A 12012-nucleotide genomic window follows, 5' to 3' on the forward strand; every position below is an offset into this window, starting at 1 on the left:
AACACTTACCACTTACTTAGAGGGCTAGATGCTATATCTGGTCGAGGACGAGTTGGTTGCTTGCGTTGTCAGGCATGAACAAGACTAAAGTGAGATGTTACAAGTGTAATGATTATAGGTATTTTCAGTGAGAATGCGAGAAGTCGGAAAACTTTATGACCGCAGAGATTCGTGTTCAGGTTCACCATGGCGCAAATGCCATGGTTTCCGTGACGTAGCGTGCGGCATCTGCCGTCAAAAGGCGATCCACCGCTAGCAGTTGCTGTGTCGTCGATACACTTTTCTCGATCCCGTGATTCTCTCCGTGTGAAACCGTTCTTTTCTCTCTCTATCCTAATCTATTCTTTGACGGGGAAGAGCTCTGTCTCCGACATCATCATCATCACTTCCGCAAACAGCTCCGAGAGCACATATATTATGTAGGTATGGTACAAGAAGGGGCCAGTAGATCAGTCGAGACAAAGATGGTGACCAAGCGGTGAAAATCTTCGTGGATGGATATTTGCCAGACTGCCACTAATCTAGTGAAAGATACTCTGATGGAAAGACGCGTCATTGAGCACTAATTGCGTGCTTCTAGGTCTGATTTGGTGCCTGAGATCAGCAGCATCATATAATACCAACTCCAACCGAACCGAAGCGCTATCCTTTCCGTAAAATACTGTGGTGTCTGTTTTGCTGCTCGAAGGAAGCTGTATCGGCCTCCAACGGAGACTCCAAATCAGCTTTTTCGCTGCTGCAGTGATATGGCTGGGATGGAGCGGACGGCAAATTTGCAGTGTACTGTAGTGAGTCTCAATGCTGTGTACTGAGTATGTGTGTGGATCCGAGGGAATGAGTAGAATAATGAAAAATAGGAAATAGGTAGCTGTTGGAGATAGAAAAATAGGAGATATTGTAATAGTGTTAGGGGACGCTATAATAGTATTATAGAGGATAAATTTTTAGAGTTTCTATTGAAGATGGTCTAAGAGTGAACCAATTTTCATTAAAGATTAAGACTATGTTTGATTGGTGCCTAATTTTATCATAATTAAAGGTCAACAAAATGTGGCTGTTACATAAAGTGTAGGAACAAAATAGGCTATCACATTTGTGGTAAATTTTGAGAGAAAAATAAGTCTACGATAGGTGAGGCAAATAGTTAAGAAAGTTTAGCAAGCCGCAAGTGTGGCATTGAACAAAACACATGTCTAAGAAATTGTAGCATAAAGTTCATCTCGAGTAATACTCTAAAAATTCGTTCCTTATAATACTATTACAGTTTCAACTAATACTATTATAATATTTCTAATATTATTATAACACTTTCTATTTTTTTATCTCTAACAATTACTTTATTTTTTACATTTCTCACTCTCCCTCTTCTTTTAGATCCACGATCAGCCCTGTAAATAATGATACCCGTGGGAGAGAGTACACTCTAAATATGGAGTATCCAACCATATCGGCTCGGGATACCACTGCTCCTGGATAGGAAAATGAGCACCATGTTAGGTAAGAAGTACATGAACAGCGTATAACTGAGATGTGGATCTGCAAATACAGATGCTGCTATGTGGATCTGCAAATACAGATACTGCTAGAGATAGCCTTAGGGTATGGCGTGGCAAGGTTTGGCAGGGAACCAAAGTACCCTAAAGTAGTAGCATAATCCAACCTTCTAAATATGGGACTGTTCAACACTAAAATAGATATTATAGTACGGATTTGCTATATTCTATCTAGGTATTTCTCCCTCCTCCAACACCTAATTTTTCTTTCCCTTCCTTTGCACCCTCTTCTCCAACTCCGGAGAGCTACGACCTCATATCCTCCATTTTTGATGACCTATGATTCCTATATTCTTCATCTTTAGTGAGGTTAAGGTTCATAGTTCGGACTAGGGTTTGGAGTTCACCGTGTCACCGGGCTTAGAGGTGGCGACTAAGCACTGCCCAATGCTTCGTATCGTGTTGGCCCAGGTACGATGGGTAAGGGGCCATGCCTATACTAACGTGCCTGTACCAACCCATTTGACTTGGTCTATTTGGACAGCACTAAGTGCACTAGATAGTGTACACGTGATTTTTTTTTCCTCCGGAGAGTCCTGTAATGTAGGTAAAACGCTTTGTAAACTGCTAGAGACACTAAGCTAACAGATGGTGGATAGTTTGATTCTTTTCATTGTATTTAACCTTCTTAAAATTTGAAATATTTTTTGACCGAATTTACTTCTTTTTTGAGGGTGGCAAAATGACGGAACTCACTGAATTGCAGAGAAATTCTACCAAAATCGAAAATCATGCTCTAAGCAAAGGTTGCATCCAACTTGAATTTACAGCTTAAACTCCTGCAACATGCGCGGGACATCCATTTTTTGAGACAATGGAAAAATCGTTCTGGCCTCAACACCATTTGATGCATATACCAAGACATCCCATGGCTACGCTATACCACTAGACCGGTTACTGACAATTTTTAGCATACTTATCTTTTTCATCAAGCAGCTAGTAGGCCCGTCGTCACCTTTTAGTACATAATAGATACAAGGAACCATCTTTAAAATGTGCCCTAAAAATTGCAATCAATTAACAGCTATGAATTATGAACATTTATTTTTTGGCTGTGATTAAATCCAGCTAATTAATCAATTGCAGTTTGTACGCTAGTTTTCGTTTCCCTATTGCATTCCCTATTTCCATCGGAACACAAACTAGGAACTACTCTCCCGAGATCACTTACAAGCATTGCCTTTGCTAGTTCTGCTTTCCCTGCTTCTTGGATGCTTTGCAGTTCATGCGCAATGTAAGTAAAAAAAAAAAAAGCAATCAAATTATTTGTTTTGTTACATAGTAGTTGTCTTGTGGACAATCTTCTGCTCTAGAACATTTTTGTTTCGTTTCTTTCAAAAGTATATATTGTAAGCGTGCGAATTCTTGGCTTCTCTTTCTCTTTTCTATTGTAAGATCCATTGCGTATTAATTAATTCACCGACCACTAACGGATATATATGATTTCATAGAAATTCTTTTACAGTTTTTTAATAGCCGGCCATGTCTGGCTATATTAACATGAATGTAAATTAACGGATGTTTATTTTATCCTTGTAATATAGGCCGAGTCACGGGGGAAATGGGTAACGTGAAGGCTTCTTATTTGCAAGGAGGATGCTTTCAAGCCAAACATCCTAAATCTAAATGCACGTCAAACCTGTGCTGGTGCTGTTATGGAGGTATTCATACTTGTGATCCTACACTGGCAGTTTGCGAAGCATGATGCCCCAAAAAAAAGGAATTATCTTTAGTTGGAATAATGCAATATCAATATGTGAACATGGTAGCATTGGGAATAAGAAGCTGATGCAAAGCGCAGTGCTGAATTATTTTTCTTGTCCATGTCGACACATCACCAGTGCTGTGTGTCTGCGTGGGTGCGATCAGTCCTCTGCGTGCAGCGTTTGCATGGTGATCTAAAAAAAAGAAGAAGATTTTAAACGGGATGAGCCACGAAGCTGCCGCTCTCCTCGCGGCCATCCCAAAACACTCCGGGGTCCAACGAACTCTTGTCCTGGCCGCCTTTGTTCGCCGCCGGGAGCCGCGTGCCACTGCTGTCGTCGCAGTCGTCCCGGCACGCGCCGGCCACGCTTGAGGTGCGGTCGTAGCGGGCGAGTTGCTGCAGCACCTGCTTCATCGACGGCCGCGACGGTGCGTCGTCCCCGGTGCACATCACCCCGAGTAGGAACACGTTCACGGCGTCGTCCACGAACACGGGCCTGTCCTGGATGCTCCCGTCCACGACGTCGTGCAGCGGGCCCCCCGCCTTGTACCGCCGCCACGCCCACTCCACCAGGCAGCACTCCGCGCCGCCGTCGTTCGCCACACGCCCGGTCGTCAGCTCCAGCAGCACCACGCCGAAGCTGTACACGTCCAGCTTCTCGTTCACCTTCGTGCCTCGTCCGCACTCTGCGACCAAAGCAGAGCAGCCATGTAGCCGAAGCTGTACGCGTGCCATTTCAAGTCTAAGACTGTAAGAGTTCGTGTCTTTGTGGTTAGTTTACCTGGAGCCATGTAGCCGAAGGTGCCGCCGACGGCGGACACGGACTCGAGCTCGCCGGACTTGACGAGGATCCGAGCGAGGCCGAAGTCGGCGATCTTCGCGTGGAAGTCCGGATCGAGCAGAATGTTGCTGGATTTGACGTCCCGGTGCATGATGGGCTGCGCGCACTCGTGGTGCATGTAGCTCAGGCCCCTCGCCGCGTCGATAGCGATGCCCAGCCGCGTCGGCCAGTCCAGCGGCGGCGGCGCGGAGGCGCCCTTTCGCCGGTGCAGCCACCGGTCGAGGCTGCCGTTCTCCATGAACTCGTACACCAGAAGCTTCGTGTCGTCGCTGGAGATGCAGCATAGGAGGCTCACGATGTTGTTGTGCCGGATGTCGCCGAGGATCTTCACCTCGGAGTCGAACTCCTTGTCGAGCCTCGCGTCGGTCTTCCCCCTGCTCCACAGTCTCTTCACGGCCACCATCGTGCCGGCGCAACCTCGGCCGCGGAGGTGGACGCGGTACACCTTGCCGGAGCCACCGCTGCCGATCACGTCCTCCTCCCGGAGCTTGGTGAGTATGTCACACTCCGTGAAGTCGAGCGTGCGGAACGGCGTCATCTTCCAAACGGTCACGTCTTGCCGGCGCTTCTGCCGCTGGATGATGACACCCCCAACGGCACCAATGATGAGGGCGACGCCAACGAGCACCGCGGAAATGATCAGGCCAGTTGACATCTGGTTATGGCGGTGGTAACGGCATACCGGAAGGTTCGTGTTCAGCGTCACCATGGCGCAAAGGCCACGGTTTCCGAGGAACGCCCCTTCGTACGCCTGGCTCTGCAGAGACTCTGGGACCGCGCCGGTGAGTAGGTTATTCGAGAGGTTGAGGACGCTGAGATGGAGGTTGTTGAACTCCTGCGGTATGTCGCCGGTGAGCTCGTTGTTAGAGAGGTCAAGGATTGTGAGAACCGGCAGCAACCCAATGGCCGCCGGGATTGCGCCTGATATCTGATTGCTGCTAAGGTTCAGAGAATTCAGCCTTCCCGATGATCTGATGGAAGGTGGAATCGAGCCAGATATCATGTTCCCGGCGAGATTCAGCTCATTGAGGTTAACAAACCCTGACATGTTTGCTGGAAGCGGGCCGGAGAACCGGTTGTTTTCCGCCTTGAAATTCTTCAACCCCGCCGCGGAAGCCGGTACAGCGCCGGAGAACCAATTGTTCCCCATCTCAATAAATGTGATGTTGGAGGATATGACACTGGGCAGAGTGCCAGTGAAGCCGTTGTTCTGAATATGTACACTGGTCAGGTAAGGGAACGCCGACCATACCTTCTCCGGGAAGTCCCCGGTGAAGCGGTTGTTGTACACCATTATGTTGTTCAGCGTGTCGCACTGCCCCAGGGTCGCCGGGAACACGCCGGAGAAATTGTTGTTGAACACCACGATATCGTAGAGCTTCTTGTTGAAGCAGAGGGTGTCCGGGAGATCGCCGGTGAGCAAATTGTTGCACACTTCTAGGTTGCCGAGTGGTGAGTGCTTCCCGAGCTCTAGCGGAAGGGCGCCGGAGAGACTATTGTTGAATAGCCGGAGGTCCTTGAGGTTTGGGAGCAGCCCGATGCTCGTCGGAATAAGCCCGGTGATGTTGTTCAAGTACAAGTAGAGCAATGTCAAGTTCTTCATGTTGCCGATGGTCTCCGGTATTGGTTCGGTGAGCCTGTTCACGGACAAGTCAACCTCGAGCATGCTGACAGCTGTGATGTTAGGGCTGATCCCGCCGGCGAAGTTGTTTGCAAACAGGTACAGGTACTGCAACTTTTGAAGCTTCCAAACCCACGCCGGGATTTCGCCATGAAGCTTGTTCTGTGACAGATCCAACATCGTCATCTCCGTGAGCGACGAGAGTGTGTCGGGGATGCCGCCGGTCAGGTTCATCCCCGACAGCCAGAGCGTCTTCAGCTTTGTCAGCTTGCCGAACTCATCAGGGATGGGCCCTGGCGCGAACGGGTTGCTTGCCAACGTCAGTGTCTCGAGCTCATTGAGGCCTCCGATAGCGGCACTCGGGTAGCTCCCATTGAAGCTGTTAGTATCTGTTGAATAAAGTCTAGGCGTTTAGATAAGAGTCTGCTTTCATTTAATTTTCGTCAGAGTCCACGCACGATCCGGATAGTTGTGATCGTGCGTCTGTTGCTCGACGCACGCTTCGTCCGCGCGGGAGCGAGTAGTGCGGCTTGATCCGGACTTGTGGGATGGCACAAGGAAAAAGGATCGCGGTGCGTGGAGTCCGGCCTCAAGGCCACGTTCTTGTAAACTGAGTCTTTATAATCAAATTACATCGTCAGAAAAGCTGCCGCCATTGCAGCGCACATAGCGTCCACTTGAGTTCGCGTGTGTTCATCGTTCCGATTCCAACAATTGGCATCAGAGCCCCAGGTTGAGATTCTGAGACGCCATGGCGTCGCTGCCGGCGTTCCCCTCAGGCTCGCGGACGCCGTCGAACAGCGGGCGCCGCGAATCGCCCTCACCGCCACGTCGACGCCCACGACGTCGCGAGACCGAACGCGTCGTCGTCCAGGAGCGCATCGTGCGGGAGACCGGCGGATCATGGCCTCAACTCACGAAGACGAACTACCCCGAGTGGTCCCTGCTGATGGAGGTCATGCTCCAGGCGCGCGGGCTGTGGGACGCGATTGAATTCGGCACCGACGACGCCCTGGAGGACAAGCATGCGCTGGAGGCCATCCTTCGCGCTGTGCCCATGGAGATGATGAGCTTCCTCGCGCGGAAGACCGCACGCGGGGCTTGGGAGTGCATCAAGACATCGCGCGTCGGCGACGAACGCATTCGCAAGTCGACAGCGCAGCGCGTGCGCCGGGAGTACGAGGCGATCGCCTTCCGCGACGGTGAGACGGTCGACGAGTTCGCGACGCGTCTCAGCGGACTCGTGAACCAGCTCACTCTGCTCGGCGACCCTGAACCCGACCATAAGGTGGTTGCTAAGTACCTCCGCGCCGTCCCGCCAAGGTTTGCCCAAGTCGCAATTTCGATTGAAACACTGCTGGATCTCTCTACTCTTTCGATCGAAGAGGTCACCGGCCGTCTCAAGGCAACGGAGGATCGGTTTGAACCCCCTCCGCCGTCGGTCGTCGCCCACGGTCGCCTGTATCTGTCTGAGGAGGAATGGCAGGCCCGTTCCAAGAAGAAAGAACAGGAGAAGGGCAGCGGATACGGCTCAAGCGGCGGTGGCAAGCGGCGCGGGCGAGGCCGCGGACGTGGCCACGGCGACGGAGGCAGGCGCGACGACAAGTCCGGGTCCTCGGGCCAGGACGTGCCTCCAGGCAAGTGCAAGCACTGCGGTAGACTGGGTCATTGGGCCCGGGACTGTCGCAGCAAGAAGAAGGAGCAGGCTCATGTGGCTCACGCAGAGGAGGAAGAGCCGACTCTTCTCCACGCCAGCGCCTCCCTGGTGCCCGCCGCGCTACCAGCGACAACAGCCCCACGCACGCTGCCGAACCTGCAGTCGCCGCCCGTCCACGTCCAGCTCGTGGAAGAGAAGGTGTTCGCCGACCTCGGGCCAAGCGAGGATCGGGACCACCACCGCTGGGTCCTTGACACTGGAGCCACCAATCATATGACGGGGGCGCGCGCGGCCTTCTCCGAGCTCGACTCCAATATCACCGGAACCGTGCGCTTCGGTGATGGCTCGGTGGTGGAAATAGAAGGACGCGGAACAATCGTCTTCTACTGCAAGAACCGCGAGCACCGCACACTGACCGGGGTATATTTCATCCCTCGGCTGACGGCGAACATAATCTCCATCGGCCAACTCGACGAAGCCGGCTGCCGGGTGGAGATCGACGACGGGGTGCTGCGCGTACACGACCAGCAGAGACGTCCTCTGGCCCGAGTCAACCGCTCTCCGGCACGCCTGTACCTGCTGGAATTGGAGATTTGCCAGCCCGTGTGCCTGTCCGCACGGTGCTCTGAAGATGCGTGGAGGTGGCACGCAAGGTACGGTCACCTTAATTTCCAGTCGCTGCGAAAGCTCGCGAGCCAGAACATGGTGCGCGGGCTCCCTGGAATCAAGCAGGTGGAGCAGGTCTGCGATGGGTGCATGCTGGGGAAACAAAGGAGGTCTCCTTTCGCAAAGGAGTCCAAGTACCGTGCCGCTGGCGTCCTCGACCTCGTGCACGGCGACTTGTGTGGGCCGGTCACTCCTTCAACACCGGCTGGCAACAGCTTCTTCCTGCTCCTCGTCGACGACAAGAGCCGCTATATGTGGCTTACGCTGCTCAAGCACAAGAGCGAGGCCCCACTCGCCATCAGGAAGTTTCAAGCACTCGTCGAGGTGGAAAGCGGACGCAAGCTCCGGGCTCTGCGAACTGACCGCGGCGGCGAGTTTACGTCGGTCGAGTTCGGCGAACACTGCGCCGAGCGCGGGGTTCAACGACAACTGACGGCGCCCTACTCCCCTCAACAGAACGGGGTCGTCGAACGCCGCAACCAAAGCATCGTCTCCGCCGCGCGCAGCATGATGAAGGCCATGAAGGTTCCGGGTCGGTTTTGGGGGGAGGCGGTCTCTACGGCCGTGTTCCTCCTGAATCGATCCCCCACGAAGAGCCTCGACGGGGTGACCCCCTACGAGGCCTGGCACGGAGAGCGCCCGGCAGTCCACTTCCTCAAGACCTTCGGTTGTATCGGCTATGTCAAGAACACGAAGCCACACTTGCCCAAGCTTGAAGACCGGAGCGTGGTGATGGTGTTCCTGGGCTATGAGCCCGGGACGAAGGGATACAGGATGTACAATCCTGCCACTGACCGTCTTCATGTTTCCCGTGACGTGGTGTTTGATGAAACAACTCACTGGAACTGGAGCAGCGCGGACAGCGACGGTGGTCAGTTCACAGTCATCCTCGCCGACGGAGAAGAGCCTCTCGCCAGGGCAGCGCCCCTGGTCACCACGCGAGCCGTCGAACCAGCCACGCCTCTGCCCCAGGGAACACGAACAGCCGTGTTCAGGCATTCGTCAACGACAACGCCGGTGCCGAGCTCCCCTCCTGCACCAGCTCACTCTCCAATTCCTGCACCAGCCCACTCGCCGACGGTTGCTACCCCAACTCCGGCGACACCAACTCCGGTTAACTTCGCCACGCCGCCGTCGCACGACTCCGCGCTCGACGCCGACGCCGATGGTGATGTGGCGCAGCACTACCGCACCGTGGATAATATCCTCGGCCCAGCAGCTGCCCCAGGTCTTATACCACGCTACCTCGCCGAGAGCGAGCTGTACTTCGCCAGTGCAGAGGAACCCGGCTCTGTCGGGGAAGCACTCCAGAGCGAGTGTTGGCGCACGGCCATGCAAGAGGAACTTAAGTCCATCACCGACAATCAGACTTGGAGCTACGTCGACCTCCCACAAGGGCACCGAGCAATCGGGCTCAAATGGGTGTTCAAGGTGAAGAGGGACGCTCATGGGGCAATCGTGAAGCACAAGGCGCGCCTTGTCGCAAAAGGATATGTCCAAGAGCAGGGAATTGACTTCGATGAGGTCTTTGCTCCCGTAGCACGGCTAGAATCAGTAAGGATGCTGCTCGCTGTCGCCGCTCACTTCTCCTGGCAGGTACACCATATGGACGTCAAGTCTGCATTCCTAAATGGGGACCTCCAGGAGGAAGTATATGTTGTGCAGCCTCCGGGGTTTGTCAACAGTGAGCACAAAGGGAAGGTACTTCGCCTGCATAAAGCACTGTATGGGCTTCGTCAAGCCCCTCGTGCCTGGAACGCCAAGCTGGACTCTTCACTGAGCGCACTTGGGTTCGAGCGCAGCAAGCTGGAGCACGGAGTCTACACTCGATCTCGAGGTAGCAATCGTCTCATAGTTGGTGTCTATGTTGATGATTTGATAATCACTGGGCACAGGAGGGAGGATATCTCCATATTCAAGACAGAGATGATGAACCTGTTCAAGATGAGTGACCTGGGAGCACTTCGCTACTACCTGGGCATCGAGGTATGTCAAAGTGAGCAGGGGATTTCTATCTGTCAGGCAGCTTATGCAGGGAAGCTGTTGGAGAAAGCAGGATTGGAGGACTGCAATCCCTGTCACACACCCATGGAAGCCCGGCTGAAGCTCACCAAGTCTAGCACAACGCCTCCGGTTGATGCCACCCACTACAGAAGCTTAGTTGGGAGCCTCAGGTACCTAGTTCACACTCGGCCTGATCTTGCATATTCAGTGGGTTATGTGAGCCGTTTCATGGAATCGCCCTGTGAGGAGCATTTAGTGGCGGTGAAAAGAATCCTCCGGTATGTTGCCGGAACCAGGAACACCGGTATACTCTATCGGAAGGAGGAAGACAGACCTATGCTACTGGGGTACAGTGACAGTGACCTTGCTGGGGACATCAATGATCGGAAAAGCACAAGTGGAGTGGTCTTCTTCGTTGATGGCAATCCGATCTCCTGGCAGTCCAGCAAGCAAAAAGTCATTGCTCTATCTTCATGTGAAGCGGAGTATATTGCTGCTGCAACCGCAGCCTGCCAGGCTCTGTGGTTGGCTCGACTACTGTCTGATCTACTCGGTTCAGAAGTAAGTGTGCCAATCATCAAGGTGGACAACAAGTCTGCGATTTCACTCATCAGAAATCCAGTGCATCACGACCGGAGCAAGCATATAGATACTAAATATCACTTCATCCGGGAGTGTGCAGAACAAGGCCAGATCGAAGTGCAGTTCGTCGGCACTGAAGAACAGCTAGGTGATATCCTGACGAAGCCATTGGGACGAGTCAAGTTTCAGCAGCTGAGTTCGCGGATCGGCCTCGTCGAGATCAAGTAAGACGCGCCTAGATTTAGGGGGAGAATTGTTGAATAAAGTCTAGGCGTTTAGATAAGAGTCTGCTTTCATTTAATTTTCGTCAGAGTCCACGCACGATCCGGATAGTTGTGATCGTGCGTCTGTTGCTCGACGCACGCTTCGTCCGCGCGGGAGCGAGTAGTGCGGCTTGATCCGGACTTGTGGGATGGCACAAGGAAAAAGGATCGCGGTGCGTGGAGTCCGGCCTCAAGGCCACGTTCTTGTAAACTGAGTCTTTATAATCAAATTACATCGTCAGAAAAGCTGCCGCCATTGCAGCGCACATAGCGTCCACTTGAGTTCGCGTGTGTTCATCGTTCCGATTCCAACAGTATCCAGACGAAGGGACTTGAGCTTTGGGAACCCAGCAATCGCCGATGGCACGCTGCCGGTGAAGCCATTGCTTGACAAGTTCAGGTGCTCCATCCCCGACGACAGTTTGTTGATGTCAGCCGGCAGGGTGCTGGAGAAACCATTGTTCGACAGGTCGAGGTACTGCAGCGCCGAGCAGCTGTAAAGGGCCGTCGGGAACTCGCCCGTAAGGTTGTTGTAGGAGAGGTCTATGTATGACAAGTTCATGAGGCTGCAAATGGAGGCTGGGATTGGATTGGCTATGTGGTATTTTTGGAAGGACAGGGCAGTCACTTGGCCATTCTTGCAGCTAAGGACCCCAGTCCAGTTACAGAAGGCAGGATTCTTGGAGTCCCATGAACTGAGTGCAGCAGGGCTGCCCCAGTCTTTCTTGATCTTTCGGAGTGTCGCAAGCTCGATGGCGTCGGCCTGCGCCGTCGTCGATTGCAAGCTGGAGTTGGAGGTGACGAACACGAGTAGGAAGAGGAGGAGAAGATTGGAGTGAACCATTGTTTGTCGCTGTGAGCTGTGTTCTTCGAGGTTCCAGTGTGGTGGTGACTGCTGAGCGAGCTTAGATAGGTATGTTATAAGAAGGGGCCAGTGACCAGTAAGAGACAAAGATAGAAGACCAGTGGGTCAAAGTCTTCGTGGATGGATATTGCCAGACTGCCACTAATTTAGTGAAAGATACTATGATGGCAAGATGCGTCATGAGTACTAATTTTGTGCTTCTAGATACGACTTGGTGTCGTGATCAGCAATAGATAAGAGTGAACCGTTAAAGAT

The 12012-nt window shown here is 52.8% G+C and overlaps 1 protein-coding gene across 1 annotated transcript; it reads right to left on the bottom strand.

The window, feature by feature from the left end:
• Positions 1-3339: 3339 nt before the first annotated feature.
• LOC133918677 (receptor-like protein kinase 5) lies at positions 3340-11802 on the bottom strand. Its single transcript, XM_062362665.1, has 3 exons — positions 11225-11802; positions 4040-6123; positions 3340-3944 (listed from the first exon to the last, which is right to left on the bottom strand). Exons 1-3 carry the CDS (start codon positions 11734-11736, stop codon positions 3472-3474), a joined length of 3069 nt encoding a protein of 1022 aa, XP_062218649.1. The 5' UTR covers positions 11737-11802; the 3' UTR covers positions 3340-3471.
• Positions 11803-12012: the final 210 nt, after the last annotated feature.

Source organism: Phragmites australis, chromosome 5, assembly GCF_958298935.1.
Source record: "Phragmites australis chromosome 5, lpPhrAust1.1, whole genome shotgun sequence".
Classification (NCBI taxonomy): Eukaryota; Viridiplantae; Streptophyta; class Magnoliopsida; order Poales; family Poaceae; genus Phragmites; species Phragmites australis.